This window comes from Sciurus vulgaris (assembly GCF_902686455.1).
Source record: "Sciurus vulgaris genome assembly, chromosome: X".
In the NCBI taxonomy this organism is placed as follows: Eukaryota; Metazoa; Chordata; class Mammalia; order Rodentia; family Sciuridae; genus Sciurus; species Sciurus vulgaris.
The window spans coordinates 122,301,362-122,324,915 of NC_136471.1; the positions used below are offsets into that span (position 1 = coordinate 122,301,362).

Here is a 23,554-nt window from a genome sequence, read left to right on the forward strand (position 1 = left end):
TTAATTTAATATATTGCAAACATATTTTGCATCATTAATTTTTCTTTGAGGCCCTGATTTTAACCATTGAATAGTATTCCTACATATGAATATAGATGTATTATGATTTATTTAACCAGTCCCCTGTTGATCATTTAGATTGTTTTCTATTTTTCAGTATAATGAGTATGATGAATATCACTGTACATAAGTCTTTATGCACATCTCTGATATTTCCTTAGGATAAATGAGGAGCTGATTCTTAATCCTGTCACGTTGGTAAGGATTATATACGTTACTTATTAAGAATATAAAATGCTTGTTTCTTATTGTTTCAATGTGATTGCATAGAAGATTCTTTGGATTCTGAACAATGTGATGTTATCTTAACCAAAGTTGGAGGAAGGTTTCTGTTGCCTCATACTCAGCACCTTCATGATGGAACTCCTGTTACATAAGCTTTGGGCAGGAAAACCACTACTAATATGAGGAAGTTTGGAAGGCAGATAATACTTGTGGAAACTTGAGGGTGGTTAAAAAAAAGTGTGGTCCTTGCTTGTTCCTACAACCTGGGTCTCCATATAAATACATTATGGCTCTGGACCCTTTCTTTCCTTCCTCCTTTCCTGTTACTTCAGACTGTTTTTCTTTGTCAGGTATCCTTTTCTGCCAGTGTTCATATGTACATTTCATTTCTAGGTAAGAGAATGACAGTAGTTGATATGTCTTACAAAGATCAAAGTTGTATTTTATCAATCTGATCATTTTTTAGTCCTAGTATACTTACTTGTACATGATGATCTGCTGGACTTTTTTTAACTTTTATATTCTTCAGAGGTGTCATAGCCTGGGAACATGCATTGTAATGTGCCATTACAGCAAAACAATCTGCTTAATAGGGTTTCTTAAGATGAATTTTTTTTTACTTAAGGAAATATTTTTAACATGTCAGCATTTCCCTGAAAAAAACTTGGGAATTCTCTAGAGTCCTGAAACTTGGTGATTGAATTGTTCTTTTCTAAACCTGGAAGATGATCTTAAGTGATAATTTTATACAACATTGAAGGTTGTTTTGAAAGCAGTTCCTGCTGAAACTCAAGCAAATAGTTTCCTTTATCTGATTTGTTCTGATGAGACCCATATTGTAGGTTATTCCAATTTGTGACTTTTTACACATATAAGACTAACAAAATAAAGCACAATTAGCATTTCCTAACCTTTTTCAGTATTTCATATCATATTTGCATACGTACAATCTGCCAAGCTCCACAGTTTTTTTGGCTGGGAGACGACATGGTGGGATGAGAGAGGATAAATACATTTGCCTCACTTTTAAACTATTTTTTGGTCCATACTCATTCTTTAGCCACATTGTATAGAAATATAGCACACATATGAAAGATCTTTTCTACCCTGCTTGGCAGCAAATTGACTGTAGTAAGCAGTAAAACAGGCATCTCTCCTATACTTCTTCATTGCTTTACATCTTTAGAAATTATCTGTAGAAATGTAAACATTACACAGCCATTTGAGGCAAATAGAGAAGTAGCATTTACTGAGCATCTTTGTCCCTTGGTGGATCTTTCCAATTATAACATCCCTGTGAGGTAAACATTATATGCATCTTATGAATGAAGAAGTAGGCTCAACATGTTAAGTAACTTACCCAAGTTCAATTATTACACCAGTAAGTGACAGAGCTAAGGTTTATATCCCATACAGGACACATTTTTTTAATCTATTTGTTGTTTCTTTAAAGAAATATATTTTCTCGTTTAATCGGTACTGTTCCTTGAACCTTGGGAACTATAGAATGTACAGTATTGAGTCAGACTGTTGATCCATGTAACTTAATTGCTGATGAAAACAAAGGGTCACTTTTTTCAAAAAGAAAAATGTAAACTTCCTAACTGAAAAAGTAACTTTATGCTCATTTCTAATAGATAGCACTTGAATTCTTTTTTCAAAGAAACAATAGAAAAGGTTCATTGAAATGAAGATACTTTTTGGTAGAAAAAAGCTTTGTAAAGTTTCTCTGATATGTATTATAATATCAACTTTCATATTTTCCTACTTAATTTTTAAAGTTGTTTGGAATTTAATTTTTAAAAAAATTTTTGGGGCTGGGGATATAGTTCAGTTGGTAGAGTGCTTGCCTTGTAAGCACAAGGCCCTGGATTCAAATCCCCAGCACTGCAAAAAAAAAAGTTTTTGGTAATGGGTATTAAACCTAGGGGTGCTTTACCACTGAGTTACATCCCTAGCCCTTTTATTTTTTATTTTGAGACAGGGTCTTGCTAAGTTGCTTAGGGTTTCACTAAGCTGCTGAAGCTGACTTCCAACTTGGGATCCTCCTACTTCAGCCTCCTGAGTTGCTAGGATTACAGGAGTATACCACTGTACCCAGCAAACTGTTCAAATTTTTAAATCTTTTGCTAAGCTCAGAAAGGAAGTAGATACTTTTGCAAACAGTAGAGAATAGAATACCTTTCAGATCATGTTTCACTTAATTTTTCTTAGATTGCTTTGTTAGTTTACACTGTTAGTTAATTAGCTGAGTAGTTAAAAGAAAGTATATTAAAAATTTGTGGGTGACATGAAGCTGAAAATAGTGAAGAGACTGACAGACTTGGAATATAATCTGTAGAAACTGTAGCAATGGATCAGAGGTGGAAAAACATGAATCAAGAATAAAATTAAGGTTTTATTCATGGGACTAAGAGTAATAACAGGTAGGGTTAGGAGATGTAGGGCTTAGTTGTAGTATAAGTAAAGAAAATGAGTATTTAATCTACAGAAAACTTAGTATGACTCAAGTGTATTGTTGGGATACCAAAATTAATGCAGATGTGAATTGCATTTACACAAGTGTGTTACCTTGGACAAGGAAGGTGACATGCCCTTTACTCTGCTTGGTTTTACTAGGGTTGGAATGTTGGTTCCATATACCACTCTTTAAGATGAATTGGCATGTACTCAGAAAAGAGGATGGTGACAGGTCTCATCTGTCTTAAATAATAACAAAGAAATATTCAAGGAAACTTGTTATCTAGGAAAGATGAGATTGAGAGTGATTTATAGTAATAGATATAGATTTACTTCCTGTGAATTTGCAGACAGCCTACATACAGACAAGTTCTTCATCTGTTAGTAATCCTCTTAAAGTGAATTATGGCTGAGGAAAGTTACTAGCAGTCATTGCTTTTTCTGAGATAATGTAGTAGACTGCCTGGTGAGCCTGCATTCTTATCCCGGGGGGTATTCAAACATAGGTGATAACAAGGTAAAAAGAATTGAAGCACATGTTGTGTAGTTGGAACAGAAGACATGTGAAATTCTTTTTCCAGTCTGAAGTACTTTAATTTCAAAATCAAAAAGACTTGATGGAGTATTTTATCCTCCTGAAACTACCTTATTTTCACCTTCATAATAATTTGCATTGGTATAGCTCTTTATTAAGTGCTTTCTTATGAGTTATCTCAGTTTTGACTCAATAAATAACTCTTTGGGTAGACAGGAAAAGTATCTCCATTTTGAACAGATAAAGTAGTAGACTAAGAGAAGTTTAAAATCTCAGTTTATAAATGGCAGGCCTCTGGCTCTACCCCTGATCTACCAATTCCAAGTTCAGTACTGTTTCTACTGTATCAGTTTGCTTTAAAATTAAGTTATAAATTACGATATTTGTTATGCATACATTAAAAATGACAAGGAGCAGATGGTTCTCAAATTTTATCCCCAAAATAAAATTTTGGAAGGTAGGAAATTATAATTGCAGCTCAAGTTAAACCAAGAATTCTAAAAAAACAAATAATGAACAGCCATTGAGCAGATCTGTGTTATAGAAGAATAATGGTTTACAGTTAAAGAGAAAATGTAGATGAATGATGTTGCCACTCACAAGGATAGCAAATATAGGAGAGGGGGAAAGTTGGTGGGTCACAGGCAAGGTGATTGAATTTTGGACATAATAAAAATAACATTGATTGTTTATTAAATGTCAGGTGTTGTGCTTAAGGTTATGTATAACTTATCTCATTTAATCTTCACAACTCTCTGAAGATAAAACTTTTTAAATCTTCATTTCCCATATAATTAAAGCTTAGTTTAACCTGTCCAAGGCTTTATAATTAAGTAATGTTAATAACAGGATTTTAAATATATGTGTTTGACTCCAGAAACAATGCTCTTAAGAACTAGTTTAAGGTTTCTTTGGGGTGTTAGGATAAAAACAATCAGTAGTCAGTCAAGTAAATAGTTGTAGCTTTTAGGAGAAAGTAGTATCCTTGAGACAATTGGATGTGCTTACCATATAAATGGGCAATATTGTAGCCTCTGAAAGTGTCTTAGAAAACTAAAGATGATCTATCTGCCTCCCTAGTTTTCCTGCACAATGACACCATTTTTGTGCTTTATAGCATTGTATAGATAATTATCTAACCCAGGAACATCCTCTGTGAGTGGGTAAAAATGAAGAGTACCCTTTGTATAAGTCAGTAGACCTTCTAGGATGAAGGCCATATTTTATTTACCTTTTCTCTTCAGATCAGTACTTAGAACAGAGCATGAACAAGATGAAATGTATGAGATGGAAATAGGGATGGGAAGAATAGAGAGAGGAGTTCAAATTCAGAGAAACTGCCTCATGTGGTGAATGAGATAATAATAGGTTAGCTGCCTTTATTTCCCAATTTACAATTCTCATAAGATGGTTAGCTTAGATCTTTCTGTACTTATTGAATTAACAAGTAGTCAAGGGACTACTCCTTTTTTCCAGTGAGGGAATGAGAGAAACCCCTATGTGTTCTGACTTCTGTTTTTTTTTTTAATTACATAGGTAATACATATTCATTGTAGACATTGTAAACATACTAGAACATTCAAATAAGAAAACAAACAATTTAAATTGTCTAAAATTCTACCACCCAGGTAGCCACTGTTAACATTTTGGTGTATATTCTTCCAGAGTTTTTCCCATACAAATATATGCATATTTGAATGTATATATTTGTTTAAAATGGGATCATTACAATTCATATCATTTTGTAAACTCCTTTTTCACTTATTACATGTGACTGTCTTTCCATGTCAATAAATTTACATCTTTATCATTATTTTTAATGCCTGTATAGTATTCCATTATATGGTTGTACCATAATATATATTTAACTAGTTCTCTATTGTTAGGAATTTAGGTTTCCAATTTGGAGTTCTTTTTGGAAAAAATTATGGTGAGCATTCTTGTATATACATCTTTGTGCACTTGTCCATTTAAAAAAAAAGTAGAATTGAGACATTTCAAAATTTTATGATTTTTTTAATAGACTCAGATTGCCTTCCTGAAGTGTTGTGCTGATTCAGTTTTTCCAGTAGTAAATCCAGAGTGTTATTTTTCCCATGCCCACTTTAGCACTGAGTGTTGTTATTTGTAAACCATTCAATTTGAAAGGCAAAAGGTATCTGTGGGTTAAATGCATTTCTGTGATTGGTACTAAGGCTGAATGAACTTTTTCCCTTGTTCATTTCTGTTGAGATTCATGTTTTTTCTTACAGGTTTGTTAAACAAAGCTCTTTATGTATTGAGGATATCAACCCTTTGTCATATGTTACTTTATTTTTTGTAATGACTTTGTCTTTTATCTTTTTTTGTGTCTGGGAGAAGAAGTTTTAAAGTATTATGTATTCAGATGTCATTTTTTCTTTTTTATTTCTACCCTCCTTACTCCATGATTATTATTCACCTATATTCTGATACCTATATAATTTTATTTTTCACATTTAAGTGTTTTAATCCTTCTGAAATTTATTTTGATGTAGAAATTAAGCTTAATTTTCTCTGAAGTAATTAATCTGTTTCCCTGATTAATTTTGAATGGAGTTGGAGTTTAGAATGTGTTTTGCCATACATAATGTTGTAAATGCTCTTTGGTGAGGCTTAACTAAGACCATTTGCAATGCATTTAACTATTAAAATAAACTCAAGGGCTCACCTGGACAGGTAGTCATCCTTTGTTATATTATTTTCATGGGAAAATGCTTTTTATAGTTTCAAATAATTAGTTTACAGAGGAACTTTTGAAGCACAACCTGTTGGCAAATTTGCAACCACATTCTTAGACGGTGGTTCTATTTCATTAGAGCACTAGAGAGAAAATATTTCTGAATTAGTGTTTTTTGTCTGCCTTCATTTAACTTTGTGAAATCTGTTTTGGTAACTTTCTACTTGATGTGCTTTTCACAGAATGGACAGCAAATTATGGATGAACCTATGGGAGAGGAGGAGATTAATCCACAAACCGTAAGTAAAATATTGTGTCACAAGGGATAGAGATAAGTCAGATGCCACAAAATTATTCTCATTTTTAAACTGAGCAGAGTAATCATTTTACAGTATTAGAAACTTGTCGATACCTCACATTGAATTTACCTGTGCGTGTGGCAGAGGGTACTGGGAATTTAACCAAGGAGCATGTTAATACTGAGCTACACACCAGTTTTTTGTTTTTTGTTTTTTTTGTTTTTGTACCTGGGATTGAACTCAGGGTTACTCAACCACTGAGCCATATCCCCAGGCCTGTTCTGTATTTTATTTAAAGATAGGGTCCCAAGAGTTGCTTAGCACCTTGCTTTTAGCTGTGGCTGGTTTTCAACTGGTGATCCTCCTGTCTTATCCTCCCAAGCCGCTGGGATTACAGGAGTGTGCCACCGTGCCCAACTTAGACTTTTTTAAATTCACTTTTTCATGTTTGAAACCATCTCTTTATTTATTTATTTGTGTGTGTGTGTGTTGCCAAGGGTTGAACCCAGGGTCCTGGTACATGCTAGGCAAGCACTCTGCCCCTGAGCCACACCCCAAGCCCCACACCAGCCTTTTTAGTATTTTTTTCCAAATTTGAGATAGAGTCTTGCTAAATTGCCAAGGCTGGTCTCAAACTTGATCCTCTTACTTTTGCCTCCCACATTGCTGGGATTACAGGTATGTGCCATTGTACTCAGCCCAAAATATATTTTTAAATATGCCAGTGACTTTTATAAAATCTCATGACTGACTTTAAGAGACTAACAAAACAAATTGCTTTATATTGTCAAAAGTTTTTCATTAATGCATTGCAGCTTATTTTTTAATATCAAACTGACCACAAATTTATTAAAGATAAAAATATAGAGATCATATTTTATAGAAATATTTTACATAAAAAGTAGACATCAACCATTTTCTCACTTATTTATTTTTGTTGTTGTTTTGTTTCTAAATCACCAGCACTTACACCAATACCTGGTACACAATGGACACTTGTTAAATATTATATAAATGAATTAAGAAATTGTTCCCAACTCCTCCACGAGATATCCATTATCTGCAGCTCAGTTGTTAATCTTGCTGTTGTATGCATAAGACAATTATTATTTATGTTTACAAAATATTTTGAGCTTCATTTTCTCTGAAAATGCATATGTTGTTCAACTTGGTCTTTTCTTTCAACATGTCTTGAACATCTTTTTGTGACTGTATATATATATGTCTCTTTTTAAGTGGTTACCTGGTATTCTGTTTTATGTATACCCTGTATTTGGTATAATTTACCCGATTTGTTTGTGTCAACTTGTGTTTCATTAGAATGTAGTCTTAGTAAAGGATGAGGTGGAACAAAGGATATGAACTTATAAATTTTAATAGACTTTACCAAATTGCTCTCTAAAAATATTGTAAGAATTTCAGTGTATGAGTACTAGTTCAACCATTCCCTATACAATACTGGATATTATCAGAAAATATTTTATCTGTCTGATTTTTTTTTTGAGGCAGGGTACCTGGTATTAAGCAGAGAGGCACTCAACCACTGAGCCACATCCGCAGCCATATTTCTTATTTTATTTAGAGTCAGGGTCTCACTGAGTTGCTTAGTGCCTCGCTTTTTGCTGAGGCTGGCTTTGAACTTGCAATCCTCCTGTCTCAGCCTCCAGAGCTACTAGGATTACAGGCATGTGCCACCTTGCTGGGCTAGAAGTTTTCATTTTTAAATGGTCACATCTGTCTTCTGGTTTCATGGTTGGTTAGAATATCCTTCTCTGTACCATAGTTACAAAAATATCCTCTTACATTTTTACCTACTACTTTTGGGGGGTTTTGTTGTTTGTGGATTTTTTTTCTTGTTTGAGTTGGCTTGGGTTTTGCATTTAGATTTGTGATCCATTTGGAATTTTAGTATTTGATATGCAGTAGAAATCTAAATTTTCTTTCTTAATAGTTCATTGTCTATTGAATAAATAAAATTATTGAATAAATAAAATTCATTCTTTCCCACTCATTTGAGATACCTCTCATCATATTTAAAATTGTCTTTTATCACATATATAAGTATTCTAGGGTTGCTATAACAGATTACCACAAACTGGGTGGCTTTAAATGACAAATTTATTATTTATAGTTTTATAAGTCTGAAATCAAGGTTTTTTAATACATGGCAAGGCAAGTCCTCCCACTATTTTACTTTTCAAAATTGTGGCCTTAGGCATTTAATTTTCCAGATAAACTTTACAATCAATTTGTCAGTTACTCCCTGAAAATATATTTGAATTTTTTGTTAGAACTGCATTAAATTTGTAGATTAACATAAAAATTATTTTAATAAATTTGAGTCTTCATATCCAGAAACATGATTTATTCTGATATTCTTTTACCAAAATGTTATGGCTTATTACATACAGTTCTTGTACATTTCCTATTAAGGTAATTTGTAGTAGTTTATATGTTTTTTTATATTGTAAACAGGATTTTTATGCTATGTCTTCCATCTGGTTATTGACAGTTTGTATGTACATACATATATACACAGTTATGTGTTTCTATATGCTTTTTAACATTTGGGAAAGTTAACTTTTCAGAAATCAAATTGTTATGGGTCTTATGTCATTAACAGAAGAGTGAGACCGTTTTACTCTTCTGCTTTGAAAACCCCTGAATGGTTTTGTGCTTTCTTTTAATAAAGTTTAAACTCTGCATTGTGACCTACCATGCCCTGCATTATAAGGTCTTCACATACTTTTTTCCACATCCTCTCTGGCCATCCACGTAATGCATTAGATTGCATCTGGGCTTTCACAGGTGATGTTCCCTCTTTCATATTTTTTCCTTACCAACCCCCTCCATTTAATTCTTAGTCATTCTTAAGGTCCAAGTTTATATATAACTTCAACTGAGACATCTTCCCAAGACAACTACCACTTCCAATTCTGACATTTTTCTTTGTGCCACCATACCAGCTTATGTATACCCTAATGGCAGCACCACACCAGATCCCATTTACCTGTCTATATTCCCTACTAAACTGAGCTGCAGTGACCTAATCTGGCTTGTTTCTTGTTTGTAGTACCCCATTTCTGTTAATTATTCTCTAATTAAATTAATGTATGGATTCGTTTAGCTACCGTAGGGACCCATGCATGAGGCCTTGTGCCTGGGGCTACCTTCAGATTTGGTCTAGATTCCTAGCCACTCCCAAACCATTTGAGGCATTTTATTTTATTGGTCTAAAATATATACATGTAAGCAGATGTAAAAACAGTCAGTGTTAATTTTTCTGATTTCAGCTACCTTGTTTCTTTTTTTTTTAAATTCCTTTTGAAGGGAAACCGCCAAATCTTCTATTCTCTATAGGCTCAAATTAAAGCATTTTCCATAGTGTCATTATATGACTTGTATTTTTCTTATGGCATTAGTAACACTTAAACCTGGGGGGAAAACTGCATTCTAGAAACAGGTTAGAAAGGTGCAGGACAAAGGTATTACTAACAACTTGGGTAAGGTTGTTGAGCAGATCATTCCAGATTCTAAAAATTAGGTTTTGGTATCAGATAAAGCCCTAGTGTTTAATATTACTTTAAAGGTATTAAATCCAAAATATTGCCAAAATATATATTAACTTTATACTTTTAAACTGTTCTTAGCTCTGATACACAATAATAAGCTTTGTCAACTAATAATTTACATGATGAAATTTGAAATGTTGTATTAGTTATCTATTTGGTGCATTACAAATTGACTCAAACTAGCTGAGTGTGGTGACATATGTCTGTAACCCCAGCAACTCACAAATTGCAGGCCAGTCTGGGCAATTAGCAAGACCCCATCTCAAAATTAAAAAAGGGCTGGGATGTATCTTAGTAGTAGAGATACAATCTCTGGGTTTAGTCCCGAATGCTGGAAAAAAAATAACCCAAACTTAGGGATTTAAAACTATGCACACTTATTATCTCACAGTTTCTGTGGGCCAGCAATCTGGGCATAGCTTAACTGGATCTTTTTGCTCAGAGACTCTCCTACACTGCAGTCAAGGTGCTGACCAGGGATAGAGTCTCATCTGAAACATGACTGAGGAAATATCTGTTTTTAAGCTCATGTGCTCCTTGGCCCAGATTTCAAGTCCATAGAAACGTAAGAGATGATAAATATATTAGGGAACTTGTCAACTGGTCTTGTAGGTTGGTTGATTCCTTTTTCATGGGCTAGAATGCAAGATAGTGATAAGTCAGTTTTGACCAAGCCAAGACAGAGATCAGGTCCCTTAATAATCTAATGGTTTAGTGACACCTCTTCACCCTAAACTACCCTCTTACCTATGGACCACTCTTTGAGAAAGAAAACTAGGCACCTTGCTTGAGTAACTGCATTTTGGGGTATTTTTCTTACAGCACATTAGTCTGTATCTAACCAATTCTAGTTATTGATTAACCAAGTATTAATGTATATTCAGTGCCAAGTACTCTGCTACCTTGTTAGAGTTGCAAAAGCATATAAGGAAACTAGTAGTTTTAAAATGACAAAATAAAACTGTTTTGGTACTCTTTTCCTTTGGGAAGTTATCACCCCAAACAAGGAGAATAAGAAACAGAAACCTAGTCTTCGAAATCAGAAAAATTCTCTAATTTGAACCACAAGATATAATATGAAAACTAGATGGAGCAGGGCATGGTGGCATATTCCTATAATCTTGGCTATCATGGAGGGTGAGGTAGGAGGATTGCAAGTTTGAGGCCAGCCTGGGCAACTTAGTGAGACTCTTTCTCAAAATATTAAAAAAAAGGGCCAGGGGTGTAACACAGTGGTAGAGCACCCCACAGTTCACTCCCAGGACTACAAAACAGCAACAACAAACATGTTATTTATAAAGAAAACCAGAGAGGCTCCAGACTTGAGGGTCTCAGGCAGAGTAGGAGCTATGGTGAGACACTGGGCTGGAAACAGGGAGGTCAAGGAAATCTTACTACTGAATGGTGATAGAGCCCCACTCTACCCATCAGGTCCATGTCTTCTGCAGGAGAATGGGGTGTCCTTACCTGAAGAAATTTGTAAAGGCTTCCTACTTGGATGATAAACCTACAAGAAAGCTTTCCAGTTGAATAGGCCCAGAACATACAAACCATTTCATACTGCCTAATATACACACACATACTCCCTCCCTTTCTCCCCCATCTTTTCTTCTTCTTCTTCCTTTTTTTTTTTTTTTTTTTTTGAGCTAGGGTCTCACTATGTTGCCCAGACTGGCTGGGAACTCCTGAGATTGAGCTACTCTGCCTCAGCCTCTCAGGTACCTAGGATAACAAGTGTGCAGTGCCTTAATCTGAAATCATAGTGAAAAGCCAAATATCAGACATTTAAGGAAGACTTTCAACATTAAAGAATAATATTTTAGAGGAATAGATAATGCAGGGTAAAGGAAAATAAAAAGCCAATGCGCTTTGAATTGATCACCTAAAATAGAGTAGGTTTGCTATTTCTTTTAAAAACACATAAAAATAAACTCTTAGAAATTAAACATTATAGGAATGTTTTATATTTTAGTAGAATATTTAGAACAGAAGAGGAAAAAAATCCCAAAATAAATAGTAAGACAAAGAGATTAAAAATAGGAAAAAAAGAAAGAGCAATCTCATATTTAACAAAGAGGAATTCCCAAATAAAGCATAGGGAAAGTTAAGGGGGAAGGAAGTAGGAAAGAAATAAGAAATGCTTTTCCATTTTAATCTCTCTCAAATCAATGCTCATTGTAATCAATGGTGTCATAAATTTTAGTTGATTATTATTCTTTCATAATGATGTAGTGATGATAATCATGCTCTTAAATTATTTGGAATACTATAATACAAAAAAATTTTTTACCCAAATGAGAGCCATTGGTCTCTGGATTAAACCATTCCATTGAAAGCCTGTTAATGAGAGAAAGTCAAAAAAAACACTACTCCCAAGAAGATTCTTCTTTATGAAATATCAAAACACCAGGAATAAAGGGAAGGCCCTAAAAGCTTTTAAGAGATTTTTAAAAATCACATATAAAGGATTGAATATAAGAATAATATTAGATTTTTCAATATTGAAGTTAGAAAACACAGCAATCAATACCTTTAAAATGCTTAGTGAAAATGATTTTTAACTAAGATATTTTTAGACATCACATATTTTAGGAAGTTACTGGAAAGTGAGCTCCTTCACACTGGACAGTTGTTAACTAAGGAAAAAAAAGATGTGTTATTCAGGAAACAAAGGATCCAACACTACAAGCCCCATGAATAAAGGAGGCTTCAGAAGACTAGTTCATTCAGTAGGCTTAGAGAGTACTCAATCCAGATTGTAGTAGACAGACAGATGGCTCCAGGAATGCTGTCCTCCAGAGCTGGGGGGTGGGGGTTGGGGTCTTACCAGTGTAGAAGTGATGAACTCTCCAATAGATTGGAGTATTGGAAATTCACTGGAGAGGCTATTGCGGGGTAGGAAAATTCTGAGAGGTACAAAGAAGACAAATTTTAAAACAAAGCAACTATAAGTCAAGGAAGAACAAAAGTTGTACACAGGGAAAGTAAGAAATGTAATTAAAATATCTCATCAATGAGCAGTGTTTGCCCTAACTGCAGAGACTAAATATGAATTTAACCAAAATTGGCAATAGGAATGCTAAGTCATCTATATAATAGTATATCTAAAGATAATATCTGAAATCAATGAGAAAGTAGTATTGTTACTATTTATCATATAGAGGTAAATACTAGAGGGAACAACAAAAAAGAATTGGAAGGACATCAAGAGTGCAGGGTACTGTTGCTTTTCATTTATAATATGACTTGCAGCAATCTTTGACCCTTTAACCTTTGATAACAATTTAACTAAAATTTTAGAAGTAGGTGTAACCCGTGTAATAAGATAAAATTTTACAGAAGACATGAAACTTAACTTGAGGTTTGAAGAATAGAGTTTTGAGAAGTAAATATCAATATTGGGGTGAAAGCATTCTCGTGGGAAATGGTATAAACAGATACCAAGGGGGAGATGAGATATGTTAGCGGTATTTAAATTGGTTTACCTAAAAGGTGATTAAATTGGTTTGACATAAAGTAGAGCCCATTTTCTCCTGAGTATAAAGTATCTTTACTCAGTCCTTCTTGATGTATGGAGATAGTCATGGAATTTCTCCTGAATGTATCTCCTAGGTTTCTACTTCTAGTAGTCGTTTTGTTTTGCTTGGATTTTTCCTTTCTCCACATCTCATCTTTCCTGTTTCCCTTTGGTCTTTGCCCTGAAATCTACTTCTCCCATCTGTATATGAGATCTTCTTATCTTCCATCTTCTGGAATTTTAATGCTGTTTTCCTTTCTTCTGACTTTCTAAAGGTTCAATCCTTTCCTATCTTTACCCACCTAAAGTGGGTATTTCATGTATCTCATAAAATACAAGAAAATTTGCCCAATTAAATTGATCTATACCAGAAGATTAACAGTCATCACCTTTCTCCCTCCCCAGTAATGTTTATTAACCCATATTGACACATAGTTGAGTTAGTTTAATTTCTCATACAACTAACTTAATGTCAACCAGTATCCTTTGTTCTCTCTTCTCTGCTGGAGAGACTGGATTTTTTTTATCCTTGACTTCTGTGAGACTGGGGAGGGAGACTGCCTCCACAGCAGAAAGTAGAATGCCCCTTATAGCACTTCAAAATAAGTTATACTGCATGTATGTATAATATGTCAAAATTCACTCTGCTTTCATGTGTATCTAAAAAGAACAACAACAAAAACAGCTACCTAGACTCCAGAATTGTCTATCCTTTCTCATCTGGCCAGAGGAATCCATGTTACGCATAATCCATGTTGAAAAATAGGGAGTCTTAACTGTTGAGGTATCATTGGTCACCAAAGAAGAATTAAAACAATATCCTGCATAATGGGGAAATAATTCTCTTCACAGTTCTTTCAATACCAGCAAAGTTCCTTTTGAGGATTGAGAATTTTAGGAGACAAGTACCTAGTACAAAGTAAGAGCTTAATAAGTGTTAATTTTCCTGCCCCTCTTCCTTCCAGAGGCTGGTCTTTTTTTATCAGACTGTTCACAAGGGAAAAAGTATTCCCCTTAAGAACCAGGATGGTAGCCAGTAATTTTTTGGCTGACAGTAGGCCTACCCTTAGGCAAAATTGTGAAATGAGTTGACTTCCCTTAACTTGGTCCTTTGACTTTCTGATTCTTCATTCATTCATTCATTCATAAATAAGAGATAGTGTCTTGCTCTTTGCCCAGTCTGGCCCCAAACTCTTTGGCTCAGACAATCCTCCTGCCTCAGCCTCCTTAGTAACTAGAACTACAGACTCCCCTCTGTCATTTATTTCTTTTCTTCATAGCTCTTATGTAATAGTCATGGGCATAATTGTTGAGAATTAGAGAAAGCTTGCTAACATAGTACAGATTGAGCATCCCTAATCTGAAAATACAAAATGCTCCAAAATCCAGAACTATTTGAGCACTCATAGTGCCACAAGTAGAAAATTCCACACCTGACTTCATGTGACAGATTGCAATAGAAATGTAGGTACGCTAAAAAATTTTATAAAATTACATTCAAGCTGTGTGTATAAGGTGTATGAAACATACATGAATTTCAGGTTTAGACTTGTGTCCTATCTCCAAGATTTCTTATTTTGAATTTGCAAATGTTCCAAATTGTTTTTTTTTTTTTAATCCAAAATCTGAAACAGTTCTGGCCCAAGCATTTTGATAAGTGTTATTCAACCTGTAGTGATAAAAATGGTTTAAAAAGAGAGTGAAGGTTGGTTGTAATTGATCTTAAAACCAGATTAATTAATAGTATCTCTGTGAAGGACATAGGCATCCTGCTCTTTTCAAAACCCCTGAAGTCCTGCTGGGCTGGTAGCTCTAGTTTTTTTTTCCATCTTCCACTCATACTGTTATTCTACCTATTGTTCATATAGTAACCTTAAAGCTTCAGTGATGCATGTGATGCCCTTCATAAAATCCATTTACTGCTTACCTGCTGGTTTTTATCCTCCATTTCCTTGAAACTTGCATTTGAGCATCATAAATTATACTCATAGCCATGAGTCTAGCACATACTTGCATCTCTCTTGGAGTCATTGTTCTTCAAGCACAAAATAAACAGCAGAAAGAGAAACCCTAGCAGAGTAGATAATAGGCAGTGAGTTAGTCAACTCAGGAAAATAGACTCCTCACTGGCAGAGAAAATTTGTGGCATGATATATTAATAATACTTATTGACTGTATAGTGTCTGTTGTTATCTCATTGGCTGAGACTATATTTTAGTACTCAGCTTGGGGGAAAATACCTAATAGATTTAAGTATATACCACTTAAGAAAATATTTGAGATAAATAGCATTATAATTAGCACTGTATGGTGGAATAAATAGGGTATGTATGCACTAGGCAAAATTTCCAAGAATGTAAGGCTTCCCTTTGCTAATTTTTGGCTCTCTTTCAGGGCTATTTCTCCCTTCCTTGTGTCCCTTTCCTTCACCCCTGAGAACTTAAAAAATTTCTTTTTGTCATGCCTTGCCTCACCTCCTTCATATGGTGCCTCTAATCCAAAATCACATTTCATATGCTCTAGTGTATTGATCACAATACCCATTTCTTTAGGTTGAGTGATCTAATCCTATTTGGAAAGAAAGTGGTATGATTTAATTAAATTATGTTCAAATATAAACGGTTGGCTGAGTCAACCTGAAATACGGGCATATGGAAATTGTAACTCCTTTACCTAAATGAATGTTTTAATTTAACTCTTTCAGACAAGCATGACTAAGTAAAAAGAATTCAGGTTAAGCAGGAAAAAATTGTGTGGACTTGAGAGGAGTGATATGTTGCTGCCTACTGTAAGATTCTGATCTGGGGCTATGGTACTGCTGCCCCTTGTCCTGTGTTCATGCCCATGGGAAAGACTGAAAGTGGAACATAGCATGCTTTCAAGGACAGGACCTTAAAAGCAAGCACTCTCAGTGCTCTAGAAAACCACTACCATTTGGTTCAAGTTAATCACCTTCATGAAATTTATTTCCTATCTCAGATTTAAAACCTTAGAATCTTAGCACTCTGTAGCATTAGCTATTGATATGTGTGCTTGAGAAGCTCTTCCACATAAATGGCAATCCTTAGATATTAAAACCCTTTAGTATTTGAAATACTGGGTAATCATACAAATACAGATTTTTTTCTCCATTCATCCAAAGGAATCAATTGAAAACATGTTCAGGGCTGAGAATTTAGCTCAGTGATGGAGTACGTGCCCACCATGCATAAGGCCCTTAGTTCAATCCCTGACACTGTCCAAAAAAAAAGAAATGTCAATTTTAATTTTTTATCATGCAAGTAGATCCTTTTTTCCAGAAGGATTCAGCTGTCAGAGTCATGAAGATGATTGATAGTTGGGTTTAACTGTGGTTAGGGTCCTACCAACAAGTACATATTGTGGAAAATTTTTAAGAGACTCTGCCATGGACATTCTGCTGAACCCTCTTCCTTCAGGATCATATCAAAAGATTGAGCACCTCCTGGTACTTTACCAGCTATTGACTATTCATATGCACTCTCCTTCAGGTTGAATTACTTGGTTATGTTTCCGCCAATATCACACCATTTCCTCTTTCAAACTGTAAAGTTTTGGGCAGCAAGCTATTTATCTTCTCTCTAAGCTTCATTCTTTTCATCTGTAATATGGATAATAATACTTCCTTACTATAGTGTAAATTAACTGAGATAATTTCATGTAAAACATGGTACCTAGAATATAGTAGTGTCTTAATATGATAGTTATTCTTTGAAAGAAAACTTCATGAACAAATGAGATAATTCAAATAAAGCAACCAAGGACTCAGTGAAAAAAAAAATGCAAAAAAAAAAAAAAACTATAAAGTAAACCTATAAAAGGCAAAAGGAAGGAATTCAATATAGATTCCAAAATCAGTATTAGAAAACAGGAAAAAAAAAAAGCAAATGCACCACATTAGGAAAGCAAAACAGGAACCACAGATAGGAAGGAGATTAAAACATCATAACAACTGAAATATTTACAGATGAAATGATATAGTGTCTGGGATTTGCTTCAAAATAATTATGGGAATAGGGCGAAGTAAGTATATGAAAAGATTGGTCATGAGTTGAAAGTTATAAAAGCTGAATGTTGGACACATGAGGGATTGTTAAACTAGTCTGTCTACTTCTGTGTATGCTTGAAATTTTCCTGAAGATCATTTTCAAAAACTAAATAACAAGTGTAACAGTATACTAATGTGAAAGTCTTGTTGAAATATGTGGTGGTGTTTTTATGGGAGATTGGGTTATTTGAAGTTTGTATGGGGTTTATTTGTTTTGTTTTGTTTGTTTTGTGGTACTAGGAATTGAACCAAGAAGTGCTGTACCACTGAGCTCTATCCCCAGACTTTTAAATTTTTTTTAATTTTGAGACAGAGTCTCCCTAAATTACCCAGGCTGATCTTGAACTTTAAATCCTCTTGCCTTAGCCTCCTGAGTAGCTGGGATTATAGGAGTGTGCCACCATGCTCAGTTTGAAATATGTGGCTTTTAGGGCAAAATCTAAATTATTTCATTTGAGAATGGCAGGAAAAACTTGAGTATACCAATGACCATGGGAGAAATTTAAATCATTAGAAATCTTCTAAAAACTTTCAAGAAATAGATCACTGCTGTAATCTTTAAGTTGACTGTCCCCAAAAGACAAAATCTGCATTGCCATCTAGTTTGTTTTATAAAGTTAGTATAGCTTTGAAAATGAATGTTAGCACAGAAAAGAAAACCATGCACTAATTTAATTGATGAGTAAAAATGCAAAAATCTCAAAATATTTATAAATTTAAATATTTTAAATGTTATATTATAAATCAAGTACAGAATTATATTAAAATCATGGTTTTTCCCCAGGAATGCAAGTGTAGATCATTATTAGGAAATATATTCATGTAAGTTATCAAATCAGTAGGTCAAAGGAGGAAAAAAATAAGTGACCATATTAATAGATAATAAAAACACTTATAAAACTGAACATTTATTTTTCTTTTGGTGAAGAGGAAATAGCCTGACCTTAACATGATTAGATATGTGTAAAACCAAGTATTTATGTCATATCTGAGTGCTTTAGTGAGTATTTTCCTCAAATCAAGACCAAGGTAACGTTCGTTTAGTGATTACTTAATACTTCATAGACTGAGAAGTTTTTTTTTTTTTTTCCTATGATAGAAAGCCATAAAGAATTTGAAATAGGTGCATAATCTGGTCTAATTTGTGTTTTAATATTGTTCTGGATGCTGAGAAGAGAAAGGGTTGTACAGGGAAAATTAGATAAGTATTAATGTACACAAAGGATGAGACATCACAGTGTTTTAGAAGGTCAAATGCTCAACAACAGATTTGTATAGTAATTTTGGGCAGTTATTAATAATGCATTGAAGATTATTTAATAATAGAACGGTGGTCAACAAACTGCACCCATTGGCCTGCCACATGGTTTATTTTTACTCTTTGGTACTGGGGATTGAATCCAGGGGCACTGTACCACTGAGCTACATCTCAAGCCCCTTTTTATATTTAATTTTGAGACAGAGTCTCTCTGAGTTGCCTTGAACTTGTGATCCTCCTCTCTCAGCCTCCTGAGTCACTGGGGTTTCAAGCGTACACCACCATGTCCCGGTTGCCACCTGTGTTTGTAAATGGACTTTTATTAAAACACAGCCTCACCCATTTGTTTTCCCACTGCATTGACAGAGTTCATAGAAACCATATGTCCTATGAAGCTGAAAATATTTACATCACCCTTTACAGAAGAATTGATAATATGTATAGTGTGACCCTAACGTGTACATGTGTTTACCAAAAAAAAAAAAAAGACTAGAGAGAATCTCAAATAGCAATATTTTCCTTTTATTTTATCCTTTTTGTTGATAGTTTTCTATAATGAACATATATTACTTTAAGTAAAGGTAAATGATAAAACTGATAAGATGAAAAATGAGGTTTGGCCTACAGGAAAGCCTTTCCTTTCCGTGTGAAGGCCCGGGGCGGGGCTCGAACCGTGGTCCTTGTGGATGGCAGGCGAGCGCTCTCCAAGAAGAGCCATCTCTTCCACGTCCATTTGTTTATAATTAAAAAAAAAAAAAAATAGGGATGTATCATTATATATTGTATGCTTTTCCCCTGCTAGTCAATATTTAAATTCAATAAAAGGAAATTCAACCCAAAAAAAAAAAAAAAAGATTTCTGGGTGCACAAGACTATCATATCTACAGATAATCATTCTAACCATTTTTAAACTTTAATTGGAATGAATTTCAAATTTAGAGAAATTGCTGTATGTGAAGAACACACATGGGTATTCTACTAGGATTCATTTTTTAAATGAATGAACTTTATCTTATTATTTGACATGGATAAAGTTCATTCATTCATATTCTATCTCTTAGATGTGCACAGGATTTCTTTCTAACTGAACTAAAAATGCATTGCACCCAAGAGATTTAAAATTAGCATACTACAGTAATGCAACCACATCAATGTTTATAGCAGCTCAATTCACAATAGCTAGATCATGGAACCAACCTAGATGCCCTTCAACAGATGAATGGATAAAGAAACTATGGCATATATACACAATGGAATACTATTCAGCCATAAAGAGTAATAATATTATGGCATTTGCAGATAAATGGATGGAATTGGAGAATATCATGCTAAGTGAAATAAGCCAATCCCCAAAAACCAAAGGCCGAATGTCTTCCCTGATAAGTGGCTGATGATACATAATGGGGATTGGGGAGTGGGGGGTAAGAGAAGAATTGAGGAATTTTAGATTACATAGAGTGAAATGAGAGGGAGGAAGGGGTGGTGGTATGAAAGATGGTGAAATGAGACAGACATCATTAGTCTATGTACATGTATGATTACACAAATGGTACATCTACATTGTGTACAACCATAGAAATGAAAAGTTGTACCCCATTTGTATACAATGAATCAAAATGCAGTCTGTAAAAATAAATAAATAAATAAATAATAAAAAATGCATTGCATACCACAGCCAAAAAAAAAAAAAGATGAAAAATGAAGAAAAATTAGCTAAAAATGTAGAAAGATAAGTTCTAAGAAATTTAGGTTAGAGGTGGAAAAAATGTATAATAGTGTCTTGTTTCATGTGCGCAATCACACAAAGTAGCTTCCATTTCAGATTTTAGCATACGATACTTATTCAGGCAAACATTATTTGAGTTCTTACTATCTACTTTGGGAATACTGTGATAAATATGATGCCTATTCTCAAGAGTAATCTGATCAGGGCAGCAGAGTGTGCTTAACAGTAACATGCTGTAAGAGATGCACCAGGGCTCATGTTAAGTTAGGAGGTAGATTCCACCCAATTATAGCAGTTGGTCTGTGATGAGTTATGTGATTATAAGGAGTTCCAGTTACACGAGCTATTCTTGTAACTTCCTTTATGGCGTATTTTGATAAAGAATTTTTTTAAAATTTTTAAATCAGATCTATATCACTTTCTTTTATGCTCTCTTCATTTTCCAGACAGGTAGCTATATGTCCTGACATCTCCCTATGATGTAAAACACCATTTATTCTTTTCTCTCTCCTGGTCTTTTATATAGCAATACCACAATTTTAATGAAGATATTGTTTCAGTTTAGGTAGACTTATTTCAGATTATGACATCTGAAATACTGCTTCATTTTCTTTGTGCTAATGTTTAAAAAGTATACACAGAAAAATGAATTACTAACCTGAGCACTAGTCATAATTAAAGCCAATTTCAACTAATTCCTTAAAAAGTGTTATTTGGTTGCCCCTCTTCAGAAGTATTACTTGAATAAAGTTGATGACTACTCTTTACAGAGACACTCCCCTTAATTGATTGTATATTGAACATGATATTTGCATCTTCTTAGTCTTAAGAACCACTTCGTGTTTAGACTGTACTCCAGTGTTAGGTGGTTGTCTTAACCTTGATGCCCTTTTGGAGCATCGTAAGGAGGCTTAAATAATTCCTTTTTGAGAGATGGGAGGATTCTATTCTGATGAAAAACTGAGTGCTTGATTTGCTGAAAAATTGAGACATGCATTTTCAACCAAGAAGTGCACAATTGTCCAGGACGAATTCAAAAGTTGATTGTAAAGTATTTGGTTACATAGGACAAATTTTTTAATTGATCAGGTTTTTTTTTTTTAAAAATCACCATGAAGATTTTATTTAGCAAGAAAAGCCCTGGCTTTTCATAGAGTACCCATAGCACATAATGAGCAGTTGAATGTTTGCTCAATGTGCTGAATGGAGCCTCAGTTATAGATTTGACTATAGTTTTTTCATCCATAAAGTGAGCTGATTGTCCTTAGTATTTGTTTTGTTTTGGTTTTGGTTTGGTGTTTTTGTTTTTGGTACTGGGGATCAAAACAAGTGCCTCATTCATGCTAAACATGTGCTGTACCACTAAGCTACACCCTCAGTCATATGTTCTTGGTGTTTTCCAGAGTCTCTTTAGGTTTTGAAAATTCAGTGATTTTTATTAAATTCTCATAGGCTATGTATATTAACACCTTTTTTTTTGTTTCTACATTAAGTAAAACATTTTCTCATAGCTCTTAAATTGCTGATCCTTTGGTTTTTTGTTTTAGTACCATGTTTAGTTAGTGTTTTGTTTATGATAATCTTGTTCTAGATATTAACATACTTTAGAAAAAAATTTGTCTAAGGTGAAAATATCTTCAAAGAACTTCTATAAGGTATTAGAGGATGAAATGGGGTAAGCGATCCTGTGGTAGCTTGACTCTTATTTTCAAAGTTGGCTTCTTTTCAAACTTCTTTCCAAGTGTTCCTTTTTGCTTACTAATAACAGATCTGGTTTTTTAAGATTTGTCAACTGGAAATTGAATTTTAGCTATGGGTCTTGAAGTCTTTAATTGGTTGATAAGTGATGTTTATAACCAATATAAATTTAAATGTAATTTATTTTCATTTAAGATGGAAAGAATTTATACTTAAATCACAATTAAATATTTTTGCATGTGGTCTTCATTTCCTATCCATAGTTCTGAAACTCTTCCTTATTGACAGGGAACACCCATGACATGTCTATATATAACCTTAAAATCATCTTGAGGCCATGTCTTGAGTGTGTGTAAACATTACAAAGGGTAAAATTCCACATGAGCATCAGCAACTTTTATTATTTTAATAGTGGTGACTAGTTTCAGTTGCTTTAAAGAGTCATATAGTTAAGAAATACTGGCATTTCTCAGGATTCTAAAATAATAACATTCATTTTACTGCTTATGAAAATCATCTGAACTGCTGGGAACCAGAAGAAAAGAACATTTCAACAGGATTTTACTATCAGCAAATCTGTTTGGTTTTCCTGTTCTGGTCTCACTACCTATCAGCTACATTAGTCCCTCTGCCGGCAGGTTTCTCCTTTCTTTTACCACAGGAAAACTGTACAACAGCTCTTCCTAGCATTTTCAGGACCCGCCTGACAGGAAATTTTCTAATTGCCGGAACAGCTGGTAGGAGAAAACTTTTGCAGGGGCTTGGCCTTCTCTTTCTAACTTAAGTTTTACCGTCAGGAATTCCTTTATCATCAACATGGTTTCGTAGCCATGTTCAAATTTTTGTCTTTTCGTGTTCGTTCTATACAGGTAAGCTTTGTTCAACTTCTTTATAAAAATGTTTTAGTTGAGCAAACTATATTTGTGCTAATTAAATAGTTACTCCACTTTATATGTTCTTTTAAGAAGTTTCAGAATTCAAAACCACTGTTGATAGAACTTTTGATGATATTTTTATTAAGTAAAAGTAAGCCAGTTAGTTGTATAATACATTTCAACTTGATGTATTTTGGCAACTTATTTTCATTGGCTTTTTGTGCTGGAGTAATTTTTATCTTGCTAGTTTTTGTAATTTTCTATAATAAAACAAATGACTCTCATTTTTAAACCAGTAATGAACAGAATGCAAATTTACTAATATGTAGGAGATTATTATTATGTAAGCAATATTTTGATAAATAGGAGAGTGTTATTTTAAGCAGCTGAGAACTTAAAATCATGTTTTTGTTGAAATTGATTCTTGTAAAAACTTGAAAATTAAGCTCCACATTGAAGTAACCTTAAGCAAGTAATTTTATCTGACTTAGCGTAAGCACAATTTTCAATGACTTTGTTAAAATGGGCTTAGTGGATAATGATTTGCATTGTATTAAAATCTTAA

At 34.0% G+C, this 23,554-nt stretch overlaps 1 protein-coding gene across 6 annotated transcripts in view; it reads left to right on the forward strand.

Annotated features, from left to right (window-relative positions):
- RPS6KA3 (ribosomal protein S6 kinase A3) overlaps window positions 1–23,554 on the forward strand; it is a 146,161-nt gene that overhangs the window by 65,448 nt on the left and 57,159 nt on the right. For 4 of the 6 annotated variants that reach the window (XM_079122869.1, XM_079122871.1, XM_079122868.1 and 1 more), the window contains exon 2: window positions 6,221–6,277. In XM_079122869.1, the coding sequence (XP_078978995.1) occupies window positions 6,221–6,277 (57 nt within the window). Of the gene's footprint in view, window positions 1–221; window positions 259–6,220; window positions 6,278–21,951; window positions 22,984–23,554 lie in introns of those variants that run through there. The other 2 variants (XM_079122870.1, XM_079122872.1) reach the window with 2 other exon arrangements.